The sequence below is a fragment of the Cavenderia fasciculata genome (assembly GCF_000203815.1).
Source record: "Cavenderia fasciculata unplaced genomic scaffold Scf_Dfasci-G-o-33e01.r1-3, whole genome shotgun sequence".
Classification (NCBI taxonomy): domain Eukaryota; phylum Evosea; class Eumycetozoa; order Acytosteliales; family Cavenderiaceae; genus Cavenderia; species Cavenderia fasciculata.
This window is the reverse complement of record NW_004457734.1, coordinates 675,514-695,794: the sequence shown is the minus strand read 5'-3', so window position 1 is coordinate 695,794 and position 20,281 is coordinate 675,514. Positions and strand designations below refer to the sequence as shown.

At 33.7% G+C, this 20,281-nt stretch overlaps 7 protein-coding genes across 7 annotated transcripts; 3 read left to right on the top strand and 4 right to left on the bottom strand.

Annotated features, from left to right (window-relative positions):
- Nucleotides 1-110: 110 nt before the first annotated feature.
- Nucleotides 111-3,836, bottom strand: CYP516B1 (cytochrome P450 family protein; the record flags this gene model as incomplete). Its single annotated transcript, XM_004360175.1, has 7 exons — nucleotides 111-242; nucleotides 339-1,184; nucleotides 1,262-1,428; nucleotides 1,502-1,746; nucleotides 1,839-1,865; nucleotides 2,276-2,319; nucleotides 3,660-3,836. 7 exons carry the CDS (start codon nucleotides 3,834-3,836, stop codon nucleotides 111-113), a joined length of 1,638 nt encoding a protein of 545 aa, XP_004360232.1.
- Nucleotides 3,837-5,008: 1,172 nt separating this feature from the next.
- Nucleotides 5,009-7,400, top strand: DFA_04498 (uncharacterized protein; the record flags this gene model as incomplete). The annotated part of the gene is made up of 3 exons (XM_004360174.1): nucleotides 5,009-5,752; nucleotides 5,821-6,009; nucleotides 6,072-7,400. 3 exons carry the CDS (start codon nucleotides 5,009-5,011, stop codon nucleotides 7,398-7,400), a joined length of 2,262 nt encoding a protein of 753 aa, XP_004360231.1.
- A 172-nt stretch (nucleotides 7,401-7,572) lies between these two features.
- zntD (zinc/iron permease) lies at nucleotides 7,573-9,143 on the bottom strand (the record flags this gene model as incomplete). Its single annotated transcript, XM_004360173.1, has 3 exons — nucleotides 7,573-8,581; nucleotides 8,654-8,788; nucleotides 9,139-9,143. The coding sequence occupies 3 exons, from the start codon at nucleotides 9,141-9,143 to the stop codon at nucleotides 7,573-7,575; spliced, it is 1,149 nt and encodes a 382-aa protein (XP_004360230.1).
- Nucleotides 9,144-9,673: 530 nt separating this feature from the next.
- On the top strand, nucleotides 9,674-10,753 carry DFA_04496 (uncharacterized protein; the record flags this gene model as incomplete). The annotated part of the gene is made up of 2 exons (XM_004360172.1): nucleotides 9,674-9,701; nucleotides 9,780-10,753. 2 exons carry the CDS (start codon nucleotides 9,674-9,676, stop codon nucleotides 10,751-10,753), a joined length of 1,002 nt encoding a protein of 333 aa, XP_004360229.1.
- A 505-nt stretch (nucleotides 10,754-11,258) lies between these two features.
- DFA_04495 (uncharacterized protein) lies at nucleotides 11,259-11,885 on the top strand (the record flags this gene model as incomplete). The annotated part of the gene is made up of 1 exon (XM_004360171.1): nucleotides 11,259-11,885. One exon carries the CDS (start codon nucleotides 11,259-11,261, stop codon nucleotides 11,883-11,885), a length of 627 nt encoding a protein of 208 aa, XP_004360228.1.
- Nucleotides 11,886-11,988: 103 nt separating this feature from the next.
- Nucleotides 11,989-12,510, bottom strand: DFA_04494 (Ras guanine nucleotide exchange factor; the record flags this gene model as incomplete). The annotated part of the gene is made up of 1 exon (XM_004360170.1): nucleotides 11,989-12,510. One exon carries the CDS (start codon nucleotides 12,508-12,510, stop codon nucleotides 11,989-11,991), a length of 522 nt encoding a protein of 173 aa, XP_004360227.1.
- A 1,324-nt stretch (nucleotides 12,511-13,834) lies between these two features.
- On the bottom strand, nucleotides 13,835-20,207 carry DFA_04493 (uncharacterized protein; the record flags this gene model as incomplete). Its single annotated transcript, XM_004360169.1, has 5 exons — nucleotides 13,835-14,130; nucleotides 14,208-16,644; nucleotides 16,731-17,690; nucleotides 19,496-19,581; nucleotides 20,066-20,207. 5 exons carry the CDS (start codon nucleotides 20,205-20,207, stop codon nucleotides 13,835-13,837), a joined length of 3,921 nt encoding a protein of 1,306 aa, XP_004360226.1.
- Nucleotides 20,208-20,281: the final 74 nt, after the last annotated feature.

Genomic DNA, 20,281 nt, shown 5'->3' with positions numbered 1-20,281 from the left:
AAATGAACTTGTGATCAATTCCTCGATTCTTTCATTATGATAAAGTAAAGTTGGTTTATTTCTTATGTTTTTGTATAAATCAAAGTATCTTTCTATCTATCCTATCTATCCTATCTATGCTCAAGTCTAACTTGATAATGTTTATATTCTAGAGATACTCTACAAATTCCTTCATCATCCAATGGTCTGCCATCTGGTGAACTCCATTTAAAATTGATCAACATTTGTGATACAATGTAATACTAAACATATAAAAGAGAGTGAGAGAAAGAAAGAGATATGTTGGTTAGTTTTTAATAATAATAATAATGTTCTTTTTTTTAATTTTTTTGACTTACCAATTCATCTTTAGCAACACCCATACCAACACACATTCTTGGACCAACACCAAATGGAATATAGGCATAATCGGTCAAGCTATTTGGTGAGGGTTGTTTGGATACCCAACGATCAGGATTGAATACTTCAGGCTTTTCAAAATGATTTTCATCCATTGCCATTCCATAGACTGCCATGAGAACTTGTGTGTTTTTTGGAATCACATAACCACCAATTTCAATGTCATTGACGGCGCAACGAGGAAGTGCGAGTGGTGCAGGCGTACGGATACGCATCGTTTCCTTGATGATGGCATTGAGATAGGGTGTAGCATTTCTATGGTGCAGCTGTGGCAAGTTTCCCTTACCAACTACATTGATCAATTCTTGATAGGCACGTTCTTGGATATCAGGATTATTGACCAAAAAGATGATCATCCATCCCAATGTAGTGGCGACGGTTTCATGACCGGCAATGATCAAGTCTGTTAGACATTTGGCCAAACTGTCATCTTGTGATTCAAAGAATGCACTGTCCTCTGATTTTTCCATCTCGATCAACAATACATCCAACATGTCACGTGGTTTCTCTCTATCCAAAGTCTTTTTATGTAAATCAATAGCGTCTTGACAATAAGACCATACTTGTCCGACCGTATTAGCAAGTAACACTCTCTTGCTATTAAATACTGGTTTCAATATTGGAATAAAGTCTTGTGGATTACCAGTTGCCAATAGATCCTCCATAATCTCTGCAGCTCTAATCACAACATGTTCATTCTCTGATTCATAATCAACTGCATCTGTAAATGAATAATCAATTACACCATTTAAACTATATCTTCTAATATATACATGTGGACTCAACTAAATACAAATAATAATAATTAGTAAGTAGTATTTAGAGTATCTATATATATATATTTCTATATGTTTTTACTTACAAGTTGACCAGATGTAGCAAATGTACCAAAGAATCGATTCAATGAAACTGCTTGAGCTTCAATTCTAGATGCAATGTTAAATGATCTGGCTTTTGTCATTGCAGTGGTAAATACCTTTCTATATTTCTTCCAATATGGTCCTTTGGCAAATAATAAATTCTTTTCCTCTAAAGTAGATAAATAAATGTTAATAAATAAATAAATAAATAGAATATTATAAATATTTTCTTTTTCTATTACCTCCAATGATTTTAGCAGAATCAGAATTAAATCTATCAATAATTTCTTCAGACCGATCAACGATTAATTCTTTGATTAAAGCTGGATCAGAAACAACAACTGTTGGAACACTTCCAAGGAATATAGTGGTCAAACCACCATACTTGTCAGAGAATTGTTTTAATGATTTTGGTGCATGTTTACCCATTTGATGAAGATTTCCAATCACTGGTAAAGGAAATGGTCCTGGTGGCATTCTATAGGTTCTTTTTTTATGATACTATTTATTTAATCAAATTAATTTGGTTTGGTTAATACGGTATATTATTTTAGAAAATGACTTTGTTGTTTTATTTACATACCAAAACATAGGATAATACCAAACCTAATATAGTTAATAAAATAGTATTCATTTTCTACTACTACAAACTCCTATGACTATGAAGAGGTTATTAATTTAAATTAATAATAGTTTTTGGGTAATATTAATATTATTAATATTCTATTATTAATATTATTTGTAAATATTAAAAGATGATGATTGAATATGAATGGATGTAATTATAAATTAAAAAAGTGTAATGATAAAGTAGAGGTTACTTGAATTTAAAAGAAAGTTAACATTGGAATAGAGATAGACAACTGCTATGTTTTAACTTGAACCTGAAACCTGAAGGAGAACCAGAACCTCCCAAGATTTATTTTTAATGAAAATAAATTGTTGATCAACAAGATGATGGGCAAACAAAATAATAATAATAGTTATTGTTTCCACTCCCACCCCCTAAAATATACTCGACTCGACCGACAGACAGACAGACAGACAGACCAGATAGATTCTATTTGAATCTGTTCACCCTCTCTCCTCTTAAAAAGGGGGAATAAAAGGGAGACAGATTAATTAACATTACAACAACAACAACCCTAACCCTACTACTACTATTACTACTATCCATGAACAGTAATTATTGATTTCATTATTGGTTGATTTGATTTGATTTGATATGATTTGATTTGATTGGATTGGATTCGTTAGTCATTGATTAGATTTCGGTACTAGTAAATCGTTGTGTGATACTTCAACATGATATGTCTACCCCCATCATCCATCATCATTTTCATCTAACATCTTTAACATTGTGTGATCTAGTCTAATCGTTGTGGTCGGATGATCTTTTGAATCACAATACTTGCCAACCGCTAAATGAGGAAAGTGTGGGTAATTAATGTGTTGGTGGATGGGGGTAGAGATGTTCAAAAAAGGAATTCCAATGTGTGATGACGAAGGAGTCAATCCCTACTGTAGATACCATCTCGTTGATGCTTGTAATTGGATCCAATTATCTATCTAATGAATGATTGTATTCTTACGTTTTTGCCCAAAATAAAGTTAAATAAATAAATATTTATTATATTATATTATATTATATTACACCACCAAACAAACAAACTTGATAATAATACAATGAATATATACACCTACATCAAAATAATAATAAATAATAATAAATAGTTCATCCATCCATTCATCCATCCTTCCATCCATCCTTCTATCCAACTTTCGTATTGGAATGAAATAAAAAAAGTGGATAGGATGATGATGATCATCAATGATTAGTATTACCATGACATAGGATGAGATGATTTGGTATCAAAACAACATATGTTATCATACCATTCATCATGATCATAGATATACAAAGAGAGGGTGACCATATCATACGATATTGATATATCATCATTGTCATATATTTTGTTTCTATATTTAGAAGAGAGAAGGAGGGGGTAGTTTGATTTGAATTGGGGGGTAGAGTTGATGGAATTCGGATGTATCATCATCAACAACATCGTCATAGCCAAGAGTATACTTGATTTAAACTTTATCATCACAATAAATAATAAATAAAAAGTCATTGGTTGATTGATATTTTTGTTGTTTTTAGTATTATATAATGTGTATTGCTATTTGATATGTGTATTTTGATTTATAATCTATTTTAATTTACTTTAACTTGGAGAACAAAGTGTTTGCGGCCTATATATATTATGATAGTGATAGTAATAAATGATCAATATATATATATATATATATATTAGCATTAGTCAACTTTGTGATCTTCTTTTTTTTTTTCGTTGCTGTACATCTGATCTACTAATCAAGATCTTAAATTACACATACACATTTGTCAACACATTGGATATACTCTAAATATTGTCCCAAACAGTTGGCCTTTTCGTCATCAACCAACTTTTCAATACGTTGGGAACAACCATTGTAAAACTCTTGATACTTGACACAAGCTGGTTGACAATCCTTTTGGGTTTGGGCTTTGACTGGGCACAATTGTGATTCCATTCTATATATGTATATTAGGTAAAAAGGGTTGATAATAATTCATTATTAGTATTTATAATCGTCTTGTTGTTGTTGTTGCATCTATCAATCAATCAATCAATCACATTATCTATCTATTCAAACATCAATCATTATCATATTGCATAGATTATTATATCTTTTATCTAATCTGTTGTTGTTGTTGTACTATTGTTGTTGTACTATTATTGTTGTTATCTCGTCATCATCGTATGTTTCATCTTTTCATTGTATATCGTCAGATGATGATATCACTAGTGATATCTGCAATGAGCAATGTATGATGGTTGTTTACTACTGTGTTCTATTATCATGATAATTATGACGATTGATGATAATGATTATGATGATAGTGATGACTTGTATTGATATATGAATGAACGATAATTACATGTTTGTATATATAAAATTTAATATAGTATAATCTCTCTACAACTACTATTATGAGCCACTGCAGTCTCGTTTACCCTCAATCATCCAAAGGTACAATGATCACCTTTTTTTTCAATTTTTTTTATTTTTTTTTCTTTGTCAAACAACCAACAAAACGTTATGAGATAGATCTATGAAGATAACAAACAAACAAACAAACAAATAATAATACTTTCTCTGTCTTTCTCTCTCTCTCTCTCTCTCTCCCTCTCTCTCCCCCTGAACTGAGCAACATTCATACCATCCATTTGGGCCATCCTTCGATCATCCTTGGTTTAAGTTTTAACATTTATAAATGTTCCATAAACCAAGGAACATTTATAAATGTCAGTGGAACTTGCAACATACTGTCTGTATTGCAAACAAACTGTCTGGTCTGGATGTATATATTCAATATATATATATTGAACATTAAACGAATAAATTCATTTAATTTGGTTGGCTGCTGGTTGTTGTCGAGTCGGTTTTTGGTCCAACCTGTCTGTCGGCTACATGAAAAAACGAATAAACATTTTGATATTAAACTCGAGAAGAAATAGAGAATATTTATTTATTTATTTATTTGTATAGATATATATTCTGCTACCCAGATAGATGATCAAATAGGTGTGAATATATATCTTCCCTTATATCTTTCTCTCTTGTTTCTATCACCATCTTTATTTTATTATTTATAGTTCATAACCAAAAGAAAGTAGTAGTAAACCAAAAGGAATAACAACATGGGAGCAAACAAGTGCGAAATTGTAATACTATCGGATGAAGATGATTACATTTCTTTAAAACAACAACCTATATCTAGTATTATCTCCAATAATAATAATAATAGTAATAATAGTAATAGTAATAGTAATAGTAACAACACAACTAAATTACCACAATTCATATCAGAGTATAGTAAACCACAAACAACGACATCAACCACTTCAACAACCATAAGACAAATTTATAATATAGATGAAAGTGATGATCAAGACGATCACGACAATGACAAAGACGAATTAAATTTGAATGATTTAGATACATCAACTATAAACAACAAAAATGATGATGATGATGATGAAGAAGATGAAATATCTACAACGTTGTCATCCCCACCACAACAACATAGAGCAAATAGATTAGTAGACAGTTTAAATCAAAGTACCGATGCTATTAGTAGTCTTAGTACAACTGATTGGAAACTACTTAAAGAATATTATGACAATTATTTGGATGAAGAAGATACCGAGTACAATGGAGGATCGATGGGACGTGATGAAAGTGATTTGTTACATCTCAAAGCTACATTGGGTGAACTCGACAATGAAAAAGTGATCAAACAAACAAAATCTGACAAAGCAACCAATCTACTTTACCATTTAACCGATGTCTATACCGATGTAGCACCTGCCATTGAAACTATAACACATCAATTACAATTATCTGTCAATGGTCAACCAACTATAAATAATTCTCATTTTAATGTAAGAAAAGAAAGAAAGAAAGAAAGAAAAAACAAATATATATTAACAATATTTATTATTATTTTTAGAGTAAAAGATATTATACAGGAGATACACCAATACAATGTAGTAATTGTGGTGATCGTGATCATTATGGATTTGAATGTAGAGTTCCAAACAAGAGACCATGTTATAGATGTGGAGAATTTGGTCATTTTACAGAGGAATGTCAAGTATTTCTTTGTTTCAAGTGTGGTTCTTATGGACATTATCCAAGAGTATGTTAATTATTAATAATAATAATAATATTATAAAAAAGGCTAATTGATTTGTTGTTTAGATGTGTGTTGGAAAGAATTTATGGTATTTGGAAAACTCTAGATTGTTTCATGAGATGTTTGGAGTGATCAAACAGTTGAGAGCTGATAGAGCCGACAGATCAGCTGAAACTCTCCATGAACGTAGTCAAAAGAACAAGAGACACCAACAACGAGAGATCCAAAAGAGTGCAGATCGATCAAAGAAAAAAGATGCTAGGGATAAACAAAACCAAGATCGTTTGGAAAGATTCTCTCGTCAACAACAACAATTTCACAGGGACTATGATGACAATAATAATAATAATCATAATAGACATGGTAGAGAAAGAGATGTTGATTATAACAATAATAACAATAGAAATAATCAACAAAGAGATTATCAACAACGTGATTCAAGATATAATAATAATAGTAGAGATTCAAGATATAATAATGACAACAATAGAGATTCAAGATATAATGATAATAATAATAATAATAATAATTATAGAGAAACATTTAATAATAATAACAAAAGAGAAAGAGATTATAGAGATAATAATAGAGATAATAATAATAATTACCAAAATGATTCTCGTACTTATGGAGAAAAGAGAACAAAACGGTATGATGTTGACAATGATGCAGAATGTTTTGAGAGTAGAAGAGAAAGAGATATGGAACATGATTATAATCGTCATGATGATCATCATCATCACCAACATCAACACCGTCGTGATGACTATGCAGCATCACAAAATACCAATTCAAAGAGTTATTGGAAACAAATTGAAAAGGAACGTGAAAGACAATACCAAGAGGACCAAAAAAGAGAAAAACAAAGACAAAAAGAAAGAGAAAACAATGATAGAAATAGTCAAAAGAAAAGAGAAAGAGAAAGAGATGATTCAGATGATGATGATAATGATGATGATTTAAATTTTAATATTACTTATAATAATAATAAGAGAAATCAAAATCAAAATCAAAATAATAGATCAAATAATAATAATAATAATAACTCAAAGAAAAATAATAATAATAGAAGAGAAAGAGATAGAGATGATAATGATAAAAATGATGGCCCAAATTATGAAGATGATATAAATTATGATTATGAACCTGAAGAAGATTACAAAAATAATAATAATAATTTTAATTTTTCTGGACAGAATGGAAAATTTAAAAAGTATGATAAAAGAAATAAGAATAATAGTAATAGTTTTAAACAAAATAATGGTAAACATGGTGGAGGTAGTAAAAATAACAGTCATGGTAATGGAAATGGTAAAATCAAAATCAAGAAATCTCAAGCAAAGGATCAATTTTTAAAAAAGGATAAAAAGAAGAATAAACCAAGGAAAGCATAAAAACTATCTATATATATCATACTAGTATATATATATATATATATATATGTAATATATGCATGTTTTTTAAAAAGTATAATATTATTTATATACTAAACCCGATCGATCGGATGGTCGGTATCTATCTATTTTATTAAAATTAATATAATATTGTTTCTACACACTATTGTTGTTAAATCCAAATTGCTATAACTGCCATAAGCGACCAACCTAATAATAATAATAGACATTTTATAAAGACATTTTCAGAATCTGATTTAATTTCCTTTGGAATAATTTCAACCAATGAAATATAGAGAAAGGTACCACTTGCCAAACCTTGTAAAATGGGAGGTACAACATTACCAATTTGACTATAATCCACCAAAACAATACCAATCGAGGCTCCAATGGGAGAAGATATTGAGAATATAAATAGGATCAAGATCATTTTAACCAATGATCTACTATATATAATGGTACTAACACCGAGTGCAAATGAAGCTAAAAGTTTATGACTAAATACTGCTACCAATAAATCCAATATTTTAGGTACTGTCGATTGAAGTCCAAATGCCAAACCTTCAAATAGTGAATGAACAGATAGACCAAATACCAATATAAATGGTAATAAATAGTTTTGATTTGTCAAAGTTGTTTCTTGTTTAGTCACCTCTTGTTGTTGTTGTTGTATACTTGTGCTACTTAAATGCAAAGCATCTTGAAAATAAATAGATGAATGATTTGATGATGGAATATAATCGCCACTATCACTTGATTCATCTTCTTTATCGTCATCATCATTATTATTATTATTATTATGGTCACTTAACATTGGAGTACATTCATTGTCATTATCAACATTTGTACGATGGTTTGGTGGTGGAGTAAATACCAATGTATTAACTATATTTGGTGTTGATGGTCTATCAAGTATCATAGATCTTCTATTATTAGTTGGTGAATTTAGAAAATTAAATGTTGTATTGGAATTTGTATTTCCAAAATTCAAAGTTGATTGATTATTATTATTAATATGTTGATGTTGATGATGGAGTATCGTTGAAGAAGAGGAAGTATTATTATTATTATTATTATTATTAATATTACTATTTAATAATTTAGGATGTCGTTCTAAATAGATATGAAGGAAAAGCTCGAGAAAGAAAGTTATTAAGAAACCAGCACAAAGACATAATGGTCTAAAAAAGAAATAATTAGTATATGATATAAATATATCTTGATTGATTTCAATAATAAATGTTAAAACATACGCAATAGGATAAGATATTACATTTTGTAATTGAGATATACTATCAACAAACAAGTGTAACAATGCAGCACCGAAAAATATACCTCCAGAAAAAGAGTTGCATAGAGACAACCATTTGTTGCTATTCTTTAATTTCCTTTTCAAAAAATATGGGATCATTCCGCATACCATCGAAAGTACAAATAGAGATATGATGGATATTACTTTGATCGATATGATTGATAGAGATATTGTCATTATTGATTATCTTTATATATATCAATATCAATATTTAAAGTTCTTATTTCTTTTTTTCTCTATTTCTCTCTGTCTCAGTCTCTATTTTTGGTGATATGTGATAATACCAATAAACAAAAAACTGGTTTATGTGTTCTATAGATTTCTACTTGATTGTTTGGGTTGGGTTCAAGTCAAGAAAGAGAGAGAAGAGTAATTTAAACAAGTAATAGATAAGGGGGGGTTTTAAAAATAATAAATGAAAATTACCCCATTCTTCCAATCAAATAATCTATAACACCCCTCCCAATTTCAATTGTGGTTATAATGACAATTAACTTTTGTATCTATCACATTAATCTGTCTGTAAACAATTTCTATAATATCGAAAAATTCAAGGAGAACAATCGATGCCCTAAAAATATATATTTAAAGTTTTACTCAACACATATTTTATACATGTAATAATTATGTATATCCTATTTCCTTTTTTAAAATTATTGTTTTTTCCATTTTTCAAAAAAAAGTAAAGTGTATATTGTGTCGACTAGTAGAGTTATATATCGTCATGTTGTACATTTATATCTTTAAAGAGTTATGGGGTAGAAGTAGAGCTGAACGATAGACTCTATACCAGAGTGACGTTGAAATTAGAGATATCCACAACGAAAAAGTCATCGTCGAAATACAATGACTATAAATACTGTTAGAGATTTTACCCAATTTCACTTTTAAAATATCAAAGAGATCTCTATTTATCATCATATTAAATTAAATTAAAATTATTATGGCACCAAATAATACAATGAGAGCTGCTCGTGTTGTTTCGGCTGGTATGTTTTTGAAATATTTATTTCTATCTATTTATTTATTTATATTTCTAATAATTTATTCTTTTTGTTTATTTTAAGGAAAATGGGAAATGACAAGAATACCAATTCCAAAGACTGGAAGGGGACAAGTAAGAATCAAGGTTATGGCATGTGGAGTTTGTCACTCTGATTTATTTATTGCTAGTGGTGGAGCTGGAGATGTATTCCCAAGAGTACCCGGTCACGAAGTAGCTGGTATTGTAGATGAAATTGGTGAGGGTGTCACTCGATTCAAATTGGGTGATCGTGTTGGAATGGGGTATTTTGGCGGAGGTCATTGTGGAGAGTGTTACGATTGTCTACATAATAGTTGGGTGACATGTAAAAAGGTTGGTGGATGTGGTGTAACTTATGATGGTGGATTTGCTGAATACACTGTCGCACCACACGACGCATTGGCCAAGATTCCAGACGAAATTGATTTCCTCCAAGCCGGCCCATTTTGTTGTGCAGGTGTAACTGTATTCAAGTCAATTCGTGATGCAGGTCTAAAAGGTGGTGACTTGGTTGCAGTACATGGTGTTGGTGGTTTGGGTCATTTGGGAATCCAATTTGCAAGAAAGCTTGGGTTTGAGGTCATTGCCATTTCATCAGGTGACGCAAAAGAAAAATTGGCCAAAGAGTTGGGAGCTCATCATTACATCAACTCCTCCAAACTAGATGTAGTTGGTCGTCTACAAGCACTAGGTAACATCAAGTGTATCATGTGTACTGCTCCAGCCAAAGAGGCAGTCGAAGAACTATCCAAGGCACTTGGATTCAATGGAACACTTTTATTACTTTCCATCTTTAGCGACCTTTCCGTCAATCCAATGCAAATCATCACCAAAAATCAATCTATTGTTGGATCATACTCTGGTGACAGTCGTGATACTGAAGCAACTTTGCAATTTGCAGCCAACCAAAATGTCAGATCAATGATCCAAGTTTATCCACTAGAGCAAGCTGAAGAATGTTTAAAGAATATCTCTCAAGCTAGATTCCGTTCAGTTTTAAAGATTGGGGAATTCTAAATCAATAAATAAAAATTCTAGGTCTTGTTTTATCTTTCACAGATAATAATAATAAATTCTATTCGAGTCTGCGAAAGAGGGCACTTGAAATTTTGGAAACCATCATAGTGTTGACCAATCATTCCTTTTTCGATTAACTTGTTGATAATTTCTGTAAGTTGAATTTGATCTGGGGATTCCATTGGACAACTCAGCGCTTGATCCAGGACCAATGCAAAATCTCTCAAGAGGTGGGACCGTTGATCCATTTGATTCCTAAATTCATGATTAAATACCCAGGAATCAAATAGATTAACGGTCCCACAACCTGGTCTCTGTCACAAGTGGTTTCATCTCCAACAACTGCCAAGTACTACATCTACTTTCTTTTATACTTTTTATAAATAAATCTTTAAATATATTTTTTAAATTTATTAATAAACTACGAACACAGACCTATAATCAGAATATTCAACTTGTTCATCAGTCACTATTTACATATCACACATTAAGAACAAATTAATACATGCAAGTAGAAATGGGGAATTGTGTTTACAAACCTTTTACTGAATATGGTATTGTAGAAAGCTATGAATTTCCTCCTTCAGTGCTATCACAACGTATGCTCAAAGCTGGTGATGTATTTATCCTCAGATATCCAACCTTAACTCCATCCTCCCCCACCCACTATTCAATTCTTATCGATATCTGTGGTGAATCTACAAAAGACAATGTGATTGGCCTAGAGTTGCATCTTGTTTTAGATCCAGATAATAACCAAAAGGTTGTTAGTTTTATAGGAGGTCGTCGTTCAAGAAGTCTCCTATTATTTTCTCCGACCTTTATTGGTAAAGCTCCATCAACCGTCACATTCAACCAATCTGATACCACCGGTGTTCAAATGAATGGAGATAATGCACAGTCCATTGGTGCATGGGCAGGTCATCGATTTTCATATTTCATCAAACAAGAATGCGATGGTAACAAAGTTTGGGGACCTATCACAAATTGTCACAAATATGCCAGATTCCTTGTCCATGAACTTAGATTACAGTGGCCTGAAGAAATCAAGGTATTTAAAGACTACCAATGGTTGGATAATTGGTATGTGATGGCTCAGAGTCCAATCACTAGGTTAGGTTTCCCATGTTAAAAATCAATTCTTTTTGAAGACAATATTAAACAAATATTAATATTTATTTATTAATAAAAAAGGGACAAAGAATTTATTTATATTATATTATATATTCTTATTTTTATCTAAAATCTTTATCTCTTAATTTTTTAAGCATATCGGGATGAATATTTACATGATTACTAATGGTACCATATTGTTGTGAATTGGATAAGTTACTGCTAGTTGTACTTGATGATGCGGTAAGAGTACTACCGCCGCTATTAATATTATTATTATTATTTGGATTATTATTATTTGATTCTCTTGGTTCACGTTGAATAGAGAGTTGATACAATTCTTCGGAAGAGGAAGATGGCAATTCAATGAGAAGAGTGTGGATGGGTTCGACGGTGGGGAAATCGTATTTGACCTGTTGGGTAGCTTGTACTTCAGAGATGACACGGTAGATGAGCTCGCGTTTTTGGAAATTGATCATATGTGAGATGGTGTCGGGGTTACCGTCCTCCATAAAGGTGAGATCGGACAGGATGATGGGGAGGTAGGGTAGACAGGGTGTGGAGCATGTTTTGAGCGTGGAACGGTAGTGACGGTAGGATCCACTCGAGTTGAGGAGCTTTTCGAGGGCCGAGTAGGTGGCCATGGCACTTTGGGGGACTAGGGCAAACGACTTTTTGAGACGGATGATGGACGACTGGTTCAAGCCGGCAAAGATGTTGAGCAGGGTGTTAAAGTTGTTCATGTCACGCAAGTGCTTGGCAATGGTGATAAACTTTTCAATGACCTTGGCGCGGTCGGCGATATCGTCCTGCCAGAGGATCTGAGAGGCCACCCAAAACGAGAACTTGTTGGCACGGTTGATGAGGTGCATAATGTTGGGTGCACGGTGTTTGAGCTGGTTCTTGCTCCACGACTGCTCGAGAAACTCGGATGGGTCGATACGCTGGAACATGGTCGACTCGATGATGGTCAGTTGGCGGGCCACCTCGCTCTCGTTGAGCAAGAGGAACAGAGACGACGGCGAACGCTGGCCTTCGGGGATCATGAGGTCTGGGAAGGTTGGGTTGGCGAGGAGACGCTGCTGCTCGAGGTCGTCGGCCTGGCGACGCTCAAAGATGCTCATCAAAAGACGGGCAACGTCCGAGTGCTCGTCGACGAGCAGACGGTCCTTGATAAAGGTCTTGACGCGGTCGGTGAGCAGCGGGTCAAAGTCGTTGGCATTCTTTTCGACCCAGGTCTTGATAAACGACGCGACACGCAACTGGACGCGCTCGCGGAGCACCTGATCATAGTCGTCGGGCACTGTGTACCGCTGGATCAACTTGTCGAGCAGCTTGTTGGGGTTGGTAAACGATCGGTACGTCAACAAAAAGGTGCGAGTAAACTTGGAGATATCATAGTTTTTGTCGAGTGTCAGTTGCTCGACCAACTTGTTAAACGTGCCGGCCTTGGGCACATAACGGCCGGTCTTGGACCCCTCGTCGCTCACCCACTCGCACTTTAGGTTGTGCGATGCATTGCCCTCGACCCAGATATTGACGTCCTCGTCGTCATCATCTTCCATCTCGATGATGGGGTGGCCAATATCGTGTACTGGGTTGGTCACCATATACAGCTTGTTGGCAACCGCGTCGAGCAAACGTACAAGTGTATCGCAAAAAGTGTTGGACGTTGCAAACAACTGCAGCTGCACGTTGGCGTCCCACGGCTTGGTCGCAATCGAGATGATGATGGTTGTCATCTGCACAGCCACCACACGCACACTATTACAATGTGCTATGATTGCCTTGTCGAGTGACCTCTCAACATACTGACGGTACATGGGTGCACATGACACGAGCAACGGGTCAACCTTGCCAGCACCACGAGCACTCGAGTTTTCGAGCAGTTGTCTTGTGTTTTTGACCATACCTTGTAGATAAGACTGACCGTCAATCTTGGCAGCCGCAAGAGACAGATCAATAAGACTATTGAGTAGATGGTACACTTGTTTGACCTCGCCGTTGAGTTGGTCGTTTGTCAAATGTGCCAAACTCTGTACATTGTTGTTGATCATGATGGCCAACTCGTAGGCATTGTTGACCAACACGACCGTCTCTTCTACAAACTGACTGGCCGTTGTAATCAACAACTGAGCAGTGTCTTCGTCGGTAGTGGTCGAACCAGACGTCGATCCAGTCAACACATTCTTTCCCTTTTTCTTGATAGTTCCAACCAACTTTCGAGTCATCTTGAATTTCAATGCCACCGTCTGATACTGATTCTCACCAATATTCGATGCATCACTAAACTGACGCATCTGATTATTAAGTTGTGCAATAATCGATGGAGAGTTCTTACCACTCGACGAAGTCGACGTAGATGATTGTAAAAGTGGTGATGATACCATCATACTTGGTAATGATTCATTAATCATCATTGCAATACGTTCAATCATCTTTGATTGATCTAGAGGTGTAGTAGTAGTATTATTATTTGGATTATTTGATTGTTGAGATAATATATAATTTAAAATATTTTGACTTGTTTGATTTACTTTGGTTTGTTGTTGTTGTAATTGTAATTGTTGTTGTTGTTGAATAGTATTTATACTATTACTATTTGATGATGATACAGTACTATTATTACGTGATTGTACCGGACTGTCAAATGGAGTAGTTGAAGATGACGATAAATTAAGTTGTGACATTGCAGACGATGATGACGATGATGCCTGTTGTACAGGTGATTGTGATGATTGTTGAGATTGAGAATGTTTACCAGTTACTAAACCAACTGCCAATGAACGTTCAGTCTTTTTACGCAAGTATTGTCTTGATGGTGATTCTGGTAATATATTATTATTATTGTTAAGATTATTATTATTGTTTCCTTCAAGTGCAGATGTTGAAGAATGAGTTGGAACGTTGATAGCAGGAGTAGGCTCGATCTTGGGAGACCCCATATTCAAAGGTGAAATTGGAACTGATTGTGATAGCTTGATAGGTGTAAGGTTCTCTGTCGATCCATTGTTTGTTGGTGTAACACTTGATATTGATGCTGGTGTACTATACCCCGTATTACTATTACTGTTATTATTATCAATAGAACTACTCAACAAAGGTGGAGTAGTAGCACTTGGTGATACTGACGCGGGACTGTTAGGGACAGACACTACACCCTCACCAAATGGTGGGATAGGACTACGCTTCTTTCCCTTTGGCACCAACTTTGTTAAAAATCCAAGTTTTATAGTCTTGCCTTTTTCATCTTTTTCTTTTTCTTTTTCTTTCTTTGTACTTGTAGAAGAAATAGTATGTTGTTGTTGTTGTTCTTGTAATAATTGTTGTTGTTGTAATAGTTGTTGTTGTTGTTGTTGTAATAATAATTGTTGTTGATGTTGTTGATGTTGTTGTAGTCTTTCACGTTCTTCTCTTTCAAGACGTTGATCAATTTCTAATTGTTCAAGACGTTCTTTTTCACGTTCTTGGTATTCTCTCTCCCAACGTTCACGTTCTAGTCGATCGAATCGTTCCTTTTCTAACCTTTCTCTTTCTCTATCCATTCTTTCGCGATCCTCTCTCTCTCTTTGCAAGAGCAATTCTTTTTCTAGATTATTACTACTATCTTGTTTGGTAACTGTAAGTGTTGGTGCTGTAACTGTAGAAGAGGTAGATACAATGGTTGGAGAGACTGTTGTAGATGTATTATCATCAGATACACTTTGTATTAATTGTTCTTCTTCAACAAGACTAGGTGTACCTGATGAAGATGTGGTTGATGATGGTGACAATGGTTGTTGTTGTTGATTATTACTATTGTTATTATTATTATTATTGTCTTGTTCATTCTCATCTAATCCAAGTACAGTTATATTATTAGTGGTAGTTGAGAAATGTTTGACTGCATAGATTGTCTTTTTGATGATTTCGTTGACTTTGGAGACAGCCAATTCCAACTGATCGAGATAGTATTGGTCATTACGATTCTTTAGTACAAGCTTTGACAATGATATCACATTGACAACAGCTTCTTTAAGACTGACACCCAAACTTTTGAGTTTGAGGTCGCGTACTATATGGATAACCTCGTTGGAGATGCCTTTGGCAGCTGCTACCAATGCGTCATAGTCACCTTCGATCGATGCCTCCATGATACGGTTGACGTTGAGTATGAGTTGGATTGAACTCTTTTCAATGGCTTCGGCTGAATCATTGATTGCCTGAATCGGTGAAATCGACTGTCTTCGCGGTGTCTGGGTTTGCGTATCTCCTCCACCTCCTCCTCCAGACAAAGCCAATGAAAGTTGTGGGACAACTGGTGGCAATGTAGATGATGGCGATGCCGCCGATGCGGCACCAGTTGCAAAATTGGGTAGATTCAATGTCGCATCACTACTCTTTCGCGTAAATGCATTATCGGTAGACACTCTTATAAAAGAGTTACTCTTTACACCAGTTATAGAATTTGAATTTGGTGATTGTGGTCTTGTATTATTGATTTGATGATTATTAATTGATACTTGTTCTTGTGGTGAACTAAAAGCTTCTTTATCTCCACCAATATCCGTAGTAGTTGTAGTATGTTGATATTCTGGTACTTGAACTGTTAATGGTTGTTGTTGTTGCAATGTCTCTTGTTGTTGTTGTTCATTTTCCAAAAGTTGATCATCTTTGAAAAACATATCTCTAAAACTTTCCAATGCCATTGCTACCACTTTGACATTCTCAATTGAATGTGACTTTGCAGTCTTGAAATTATTTCCAGTTAAGAAATCGTATGGATTTAATATTATTGCCTGAAATCAGAAATATAAAAGTAAGTATAGTATTATTATGATATTGATATGTTGATATATATATATTGTTTGTTTGTTTAACATACTCTACAAGCAGCAATTAATTCTAAAATGAGGGAATGTAAATTATTTGTACTTTCAAGTAAATGAGTATAGTAGTTGGCAATATGAGAGACATCGTAGGGACACCCTTCCAAGAGTGAAACTAGATGTGAGATATTATTGATGACCGATGATGCTGCATCGGTGAGTATCCTATCCAACTGTTCAGTATTGCTATTGGTCGATATCGATGACAATGTCTTGGTATCGATAATGATATGTTTCAACAACCCAAACAATTGGTCAAAAAAATCACTTGCTTGAATCATTTCTTTTTCTTTGATCTTTGATGATGATGTATTTTTCTTGTTTGGTTTTTGGGTTTCCAAAGTTTCTTGTTGTTGTTGTTGTTGTTGTTTCTTTAACAATAATTGTGTTTGATTTAAAGAAGATGATGATTTGGACTTTGAAAGTAAGTTTGTTGGTTGTTGTTGTTGTTCCAATTGATCCAATTGTTTTGGTTGTTGTGGTTGTGATTGTTGTTGTTGTAATTGTTGAATCAATTGATAATAAAGTTTATGTTGTAAACTGGTGGATGGCGATGACGATGTTAGTGATGGTGGTAAACGATCCAATGATGAAAGGGAATGTGAGGTTGTATAATTTATCGAATGTCTATTATTATTATTATTATTATTATTGTTATTGATATTGACGATTGAATCGGTCGTTTGTTTGTTTTTTACAACGACAATCGCGGGTTGACTTTTGTCCTCTTGTTGTTGTTGTTGTTTAGGAGCGGTTGTTAGTGACGGCGATGATGACGATGAAGAAGAGGGATAGGTTAAAGTTCTTTTCTTGATTGAATTTGTTGTTGTACAGTCAATTAAACTACCACCTCCACTGCTACTGCTACTAGAACTACTACTAGTTCGACTGTTGTCACCGTTGCTACTATTACTATTATTATCCGATTTCCTTGATAATTGACGATAAAGTTGTTTCTAAAATTTTGTGAAAGAAATCAATGTTTTGGATTAATGATTTTGTAATAATCTTATCTTAAAGTTGTTATACACAAATAAATAAATAAATAGAATAAATAGAATAAATAGAAGATATTGAAAATAATAATTATTATATAAAACTATATAGTTAATTATTTGTAATGTCACTCACAACAATACAATGAAGATTGTTATATATGTATGTATGTATATATTGGGTTGGATGGACTGATGGATGGTATTTTAAATAAAATAAATAAGGAAGAATACTAAATCAAATAGTGTACATGGATGGAATATGGAATGTTGGAACAATATTGAAAAGTGGAATAATTGACTAATTCACAATCAATCAATTGATTGTTGAACTACTACTACTACTACTACAAACAACACTCTTGTTTGTTGGTGATGTTGGGATATTGTTATAATTTATAAATATCTGTTCTTTTTGGTGATGTTGGAATCGAATATATTAAAATGTATATTATTATATGTGTGTTGTATGTCAGTCAGTCAGTCACTCTTTCCTCACACTGGATGGTGAATACAATTTTGTTGGATGATGATTGATTTGATTATAACAATATCAATATTGTCTTCTACTTGTTGTATAATATTATGTGTTGTGTGTATGTACTACTTTTTATGTATACACTTGTTTGTTGTTGTTCTTGTTTGTTATTGTTGTTATTGATGTTGTTTTGTTGTTGTTGTTGTTGTTTAAGTTAAATCATTCATTCATTATTATTATTATTATTATTATATCGCGTGTGTGTGTGTGTCAACCAAAGGCATCATCATCAATCACTATCATCATCATAATCTCCCATCTCTTGCTTTCCCGTTCCACCCTTATCCTAACCCCTCCCCCTCCCGATCGATCTCTTTTTCCACCACTATGTTTTCTCTTCTTGACACACCTCTCCATTGTGTGTGTCAACTTGTTCAATTGGGGGGTTAGGGTAAGGACAACATAGAGTGAAGTTTGTTTGTGACGACGGTCGACGATCGACATTCAACCAACTGCTGTCCTGTTGGTTGTTGTTGTTGTCGGGAATGTAAGGGTTGGGGTTGTATTGTTGGGATTGGAATGTAGGGTATGAAACAATAATAGATCGATAGATTGGGATTGGACTGAACTGCCTTGTTGTCCCTGTCGTGAATAGATAGAATAACATCTATTATCCCAAAATAGACTATCAACTAATATAGTCAATGATAATAATACATATACTAATAATAGAACAAACAGTAGTATTGTTTGTTTGTCATTGTCATATGTTACTGGTGTATTATTACTATTATCTATGAATGTTGTACTTGTTTGTTGTCTACGAATATATATATATATATATATATAAAAAGACGACTGCTACTCATTACTATTATTATTATTATAATAGTAATGACTGTTTAAACTACTACCTACCTATCTTTTATCTATTGACTTGGTTGGATACTAGTATATATGTGATATATATGATATATGCTCTGTTTTGTTGTGTTGTTTAATATATATGCTCTAAACAGCAAGCAAACAAGCAATGCAACAACAATATCGATATAAATAAATAAATATGGATGATGTTGGTGTGGTGATGGAAGGATAAAAGGATAGATAGTAGAGAGAGTGATACAAGTAGCCCTTTTTCCTTTAAGCGCTCAATCCCAACGATTCAGAGAATCTATGCAGGTTTAGCACAAAGACGTTGGGGGGTTGCGTGTGCCGATTAAAAACTTTTTTTTATTAATCGGTTTCAGGACTCTGAGGGGATTGGGCTGCCCGCTCTCCTCTTTGCATCCATCTCTACCCGAGTCACAGCAACAACAAGTGCCAATGCAACGATCGATGTCGACCGATCCAAACGAGAGAGTATCATTGTTTCTAAATTTAAATCAAACACTGGAAACTTTAAACAACAAAAAAAAATATGTTAAAGTACTTACAATCTTCATTATTTGGAACAGAGAGAAATAACAATAATTAATAGTTATAAATAGATAGATAGATAGATATAATACAATTCAATATAATTGATAGATAGATATATATAAATATGTAAGGGTAGGAATCAAATAAATAATTTAAAGATATAATTCTTGGCAATAAAAGAAAAACCAAACCAACTCTCTCTCTCTCACATCACTCACATGAATACATCACACTTCCAATTTTAATAATATTATTTATTAATAGACATCAGAAGACTATTCAAAGGGATACGGGTTTTCTCCAATTCAATATTATATATTGTTCCATTTATCATAAAAAGGGGTTGATGTGACTCCTAAGTCGTTCAGGACCAAGGGTGATTGTAGGGTGTGTGTGTAGACGTATTTTTTTTTTAGGCAATTCCAACCCAAATCACTATCACTAAGAGAGAGAGATAGAGAAGGCATTGATGCGGAAGTATGCCTGTTTGGGATTAAACCATTCACTGCAAGGATAGGGGAATCCAAAAAAGAATTACTTGATACGAAGTTCAATATTGAGACTGTACCAACCAACATTCATTTAGCCCTGGGGGCAGGGACAACCAAGTCGTCACATCCCGAAACGAAAGATGGGTGCAACTTTTCATTGG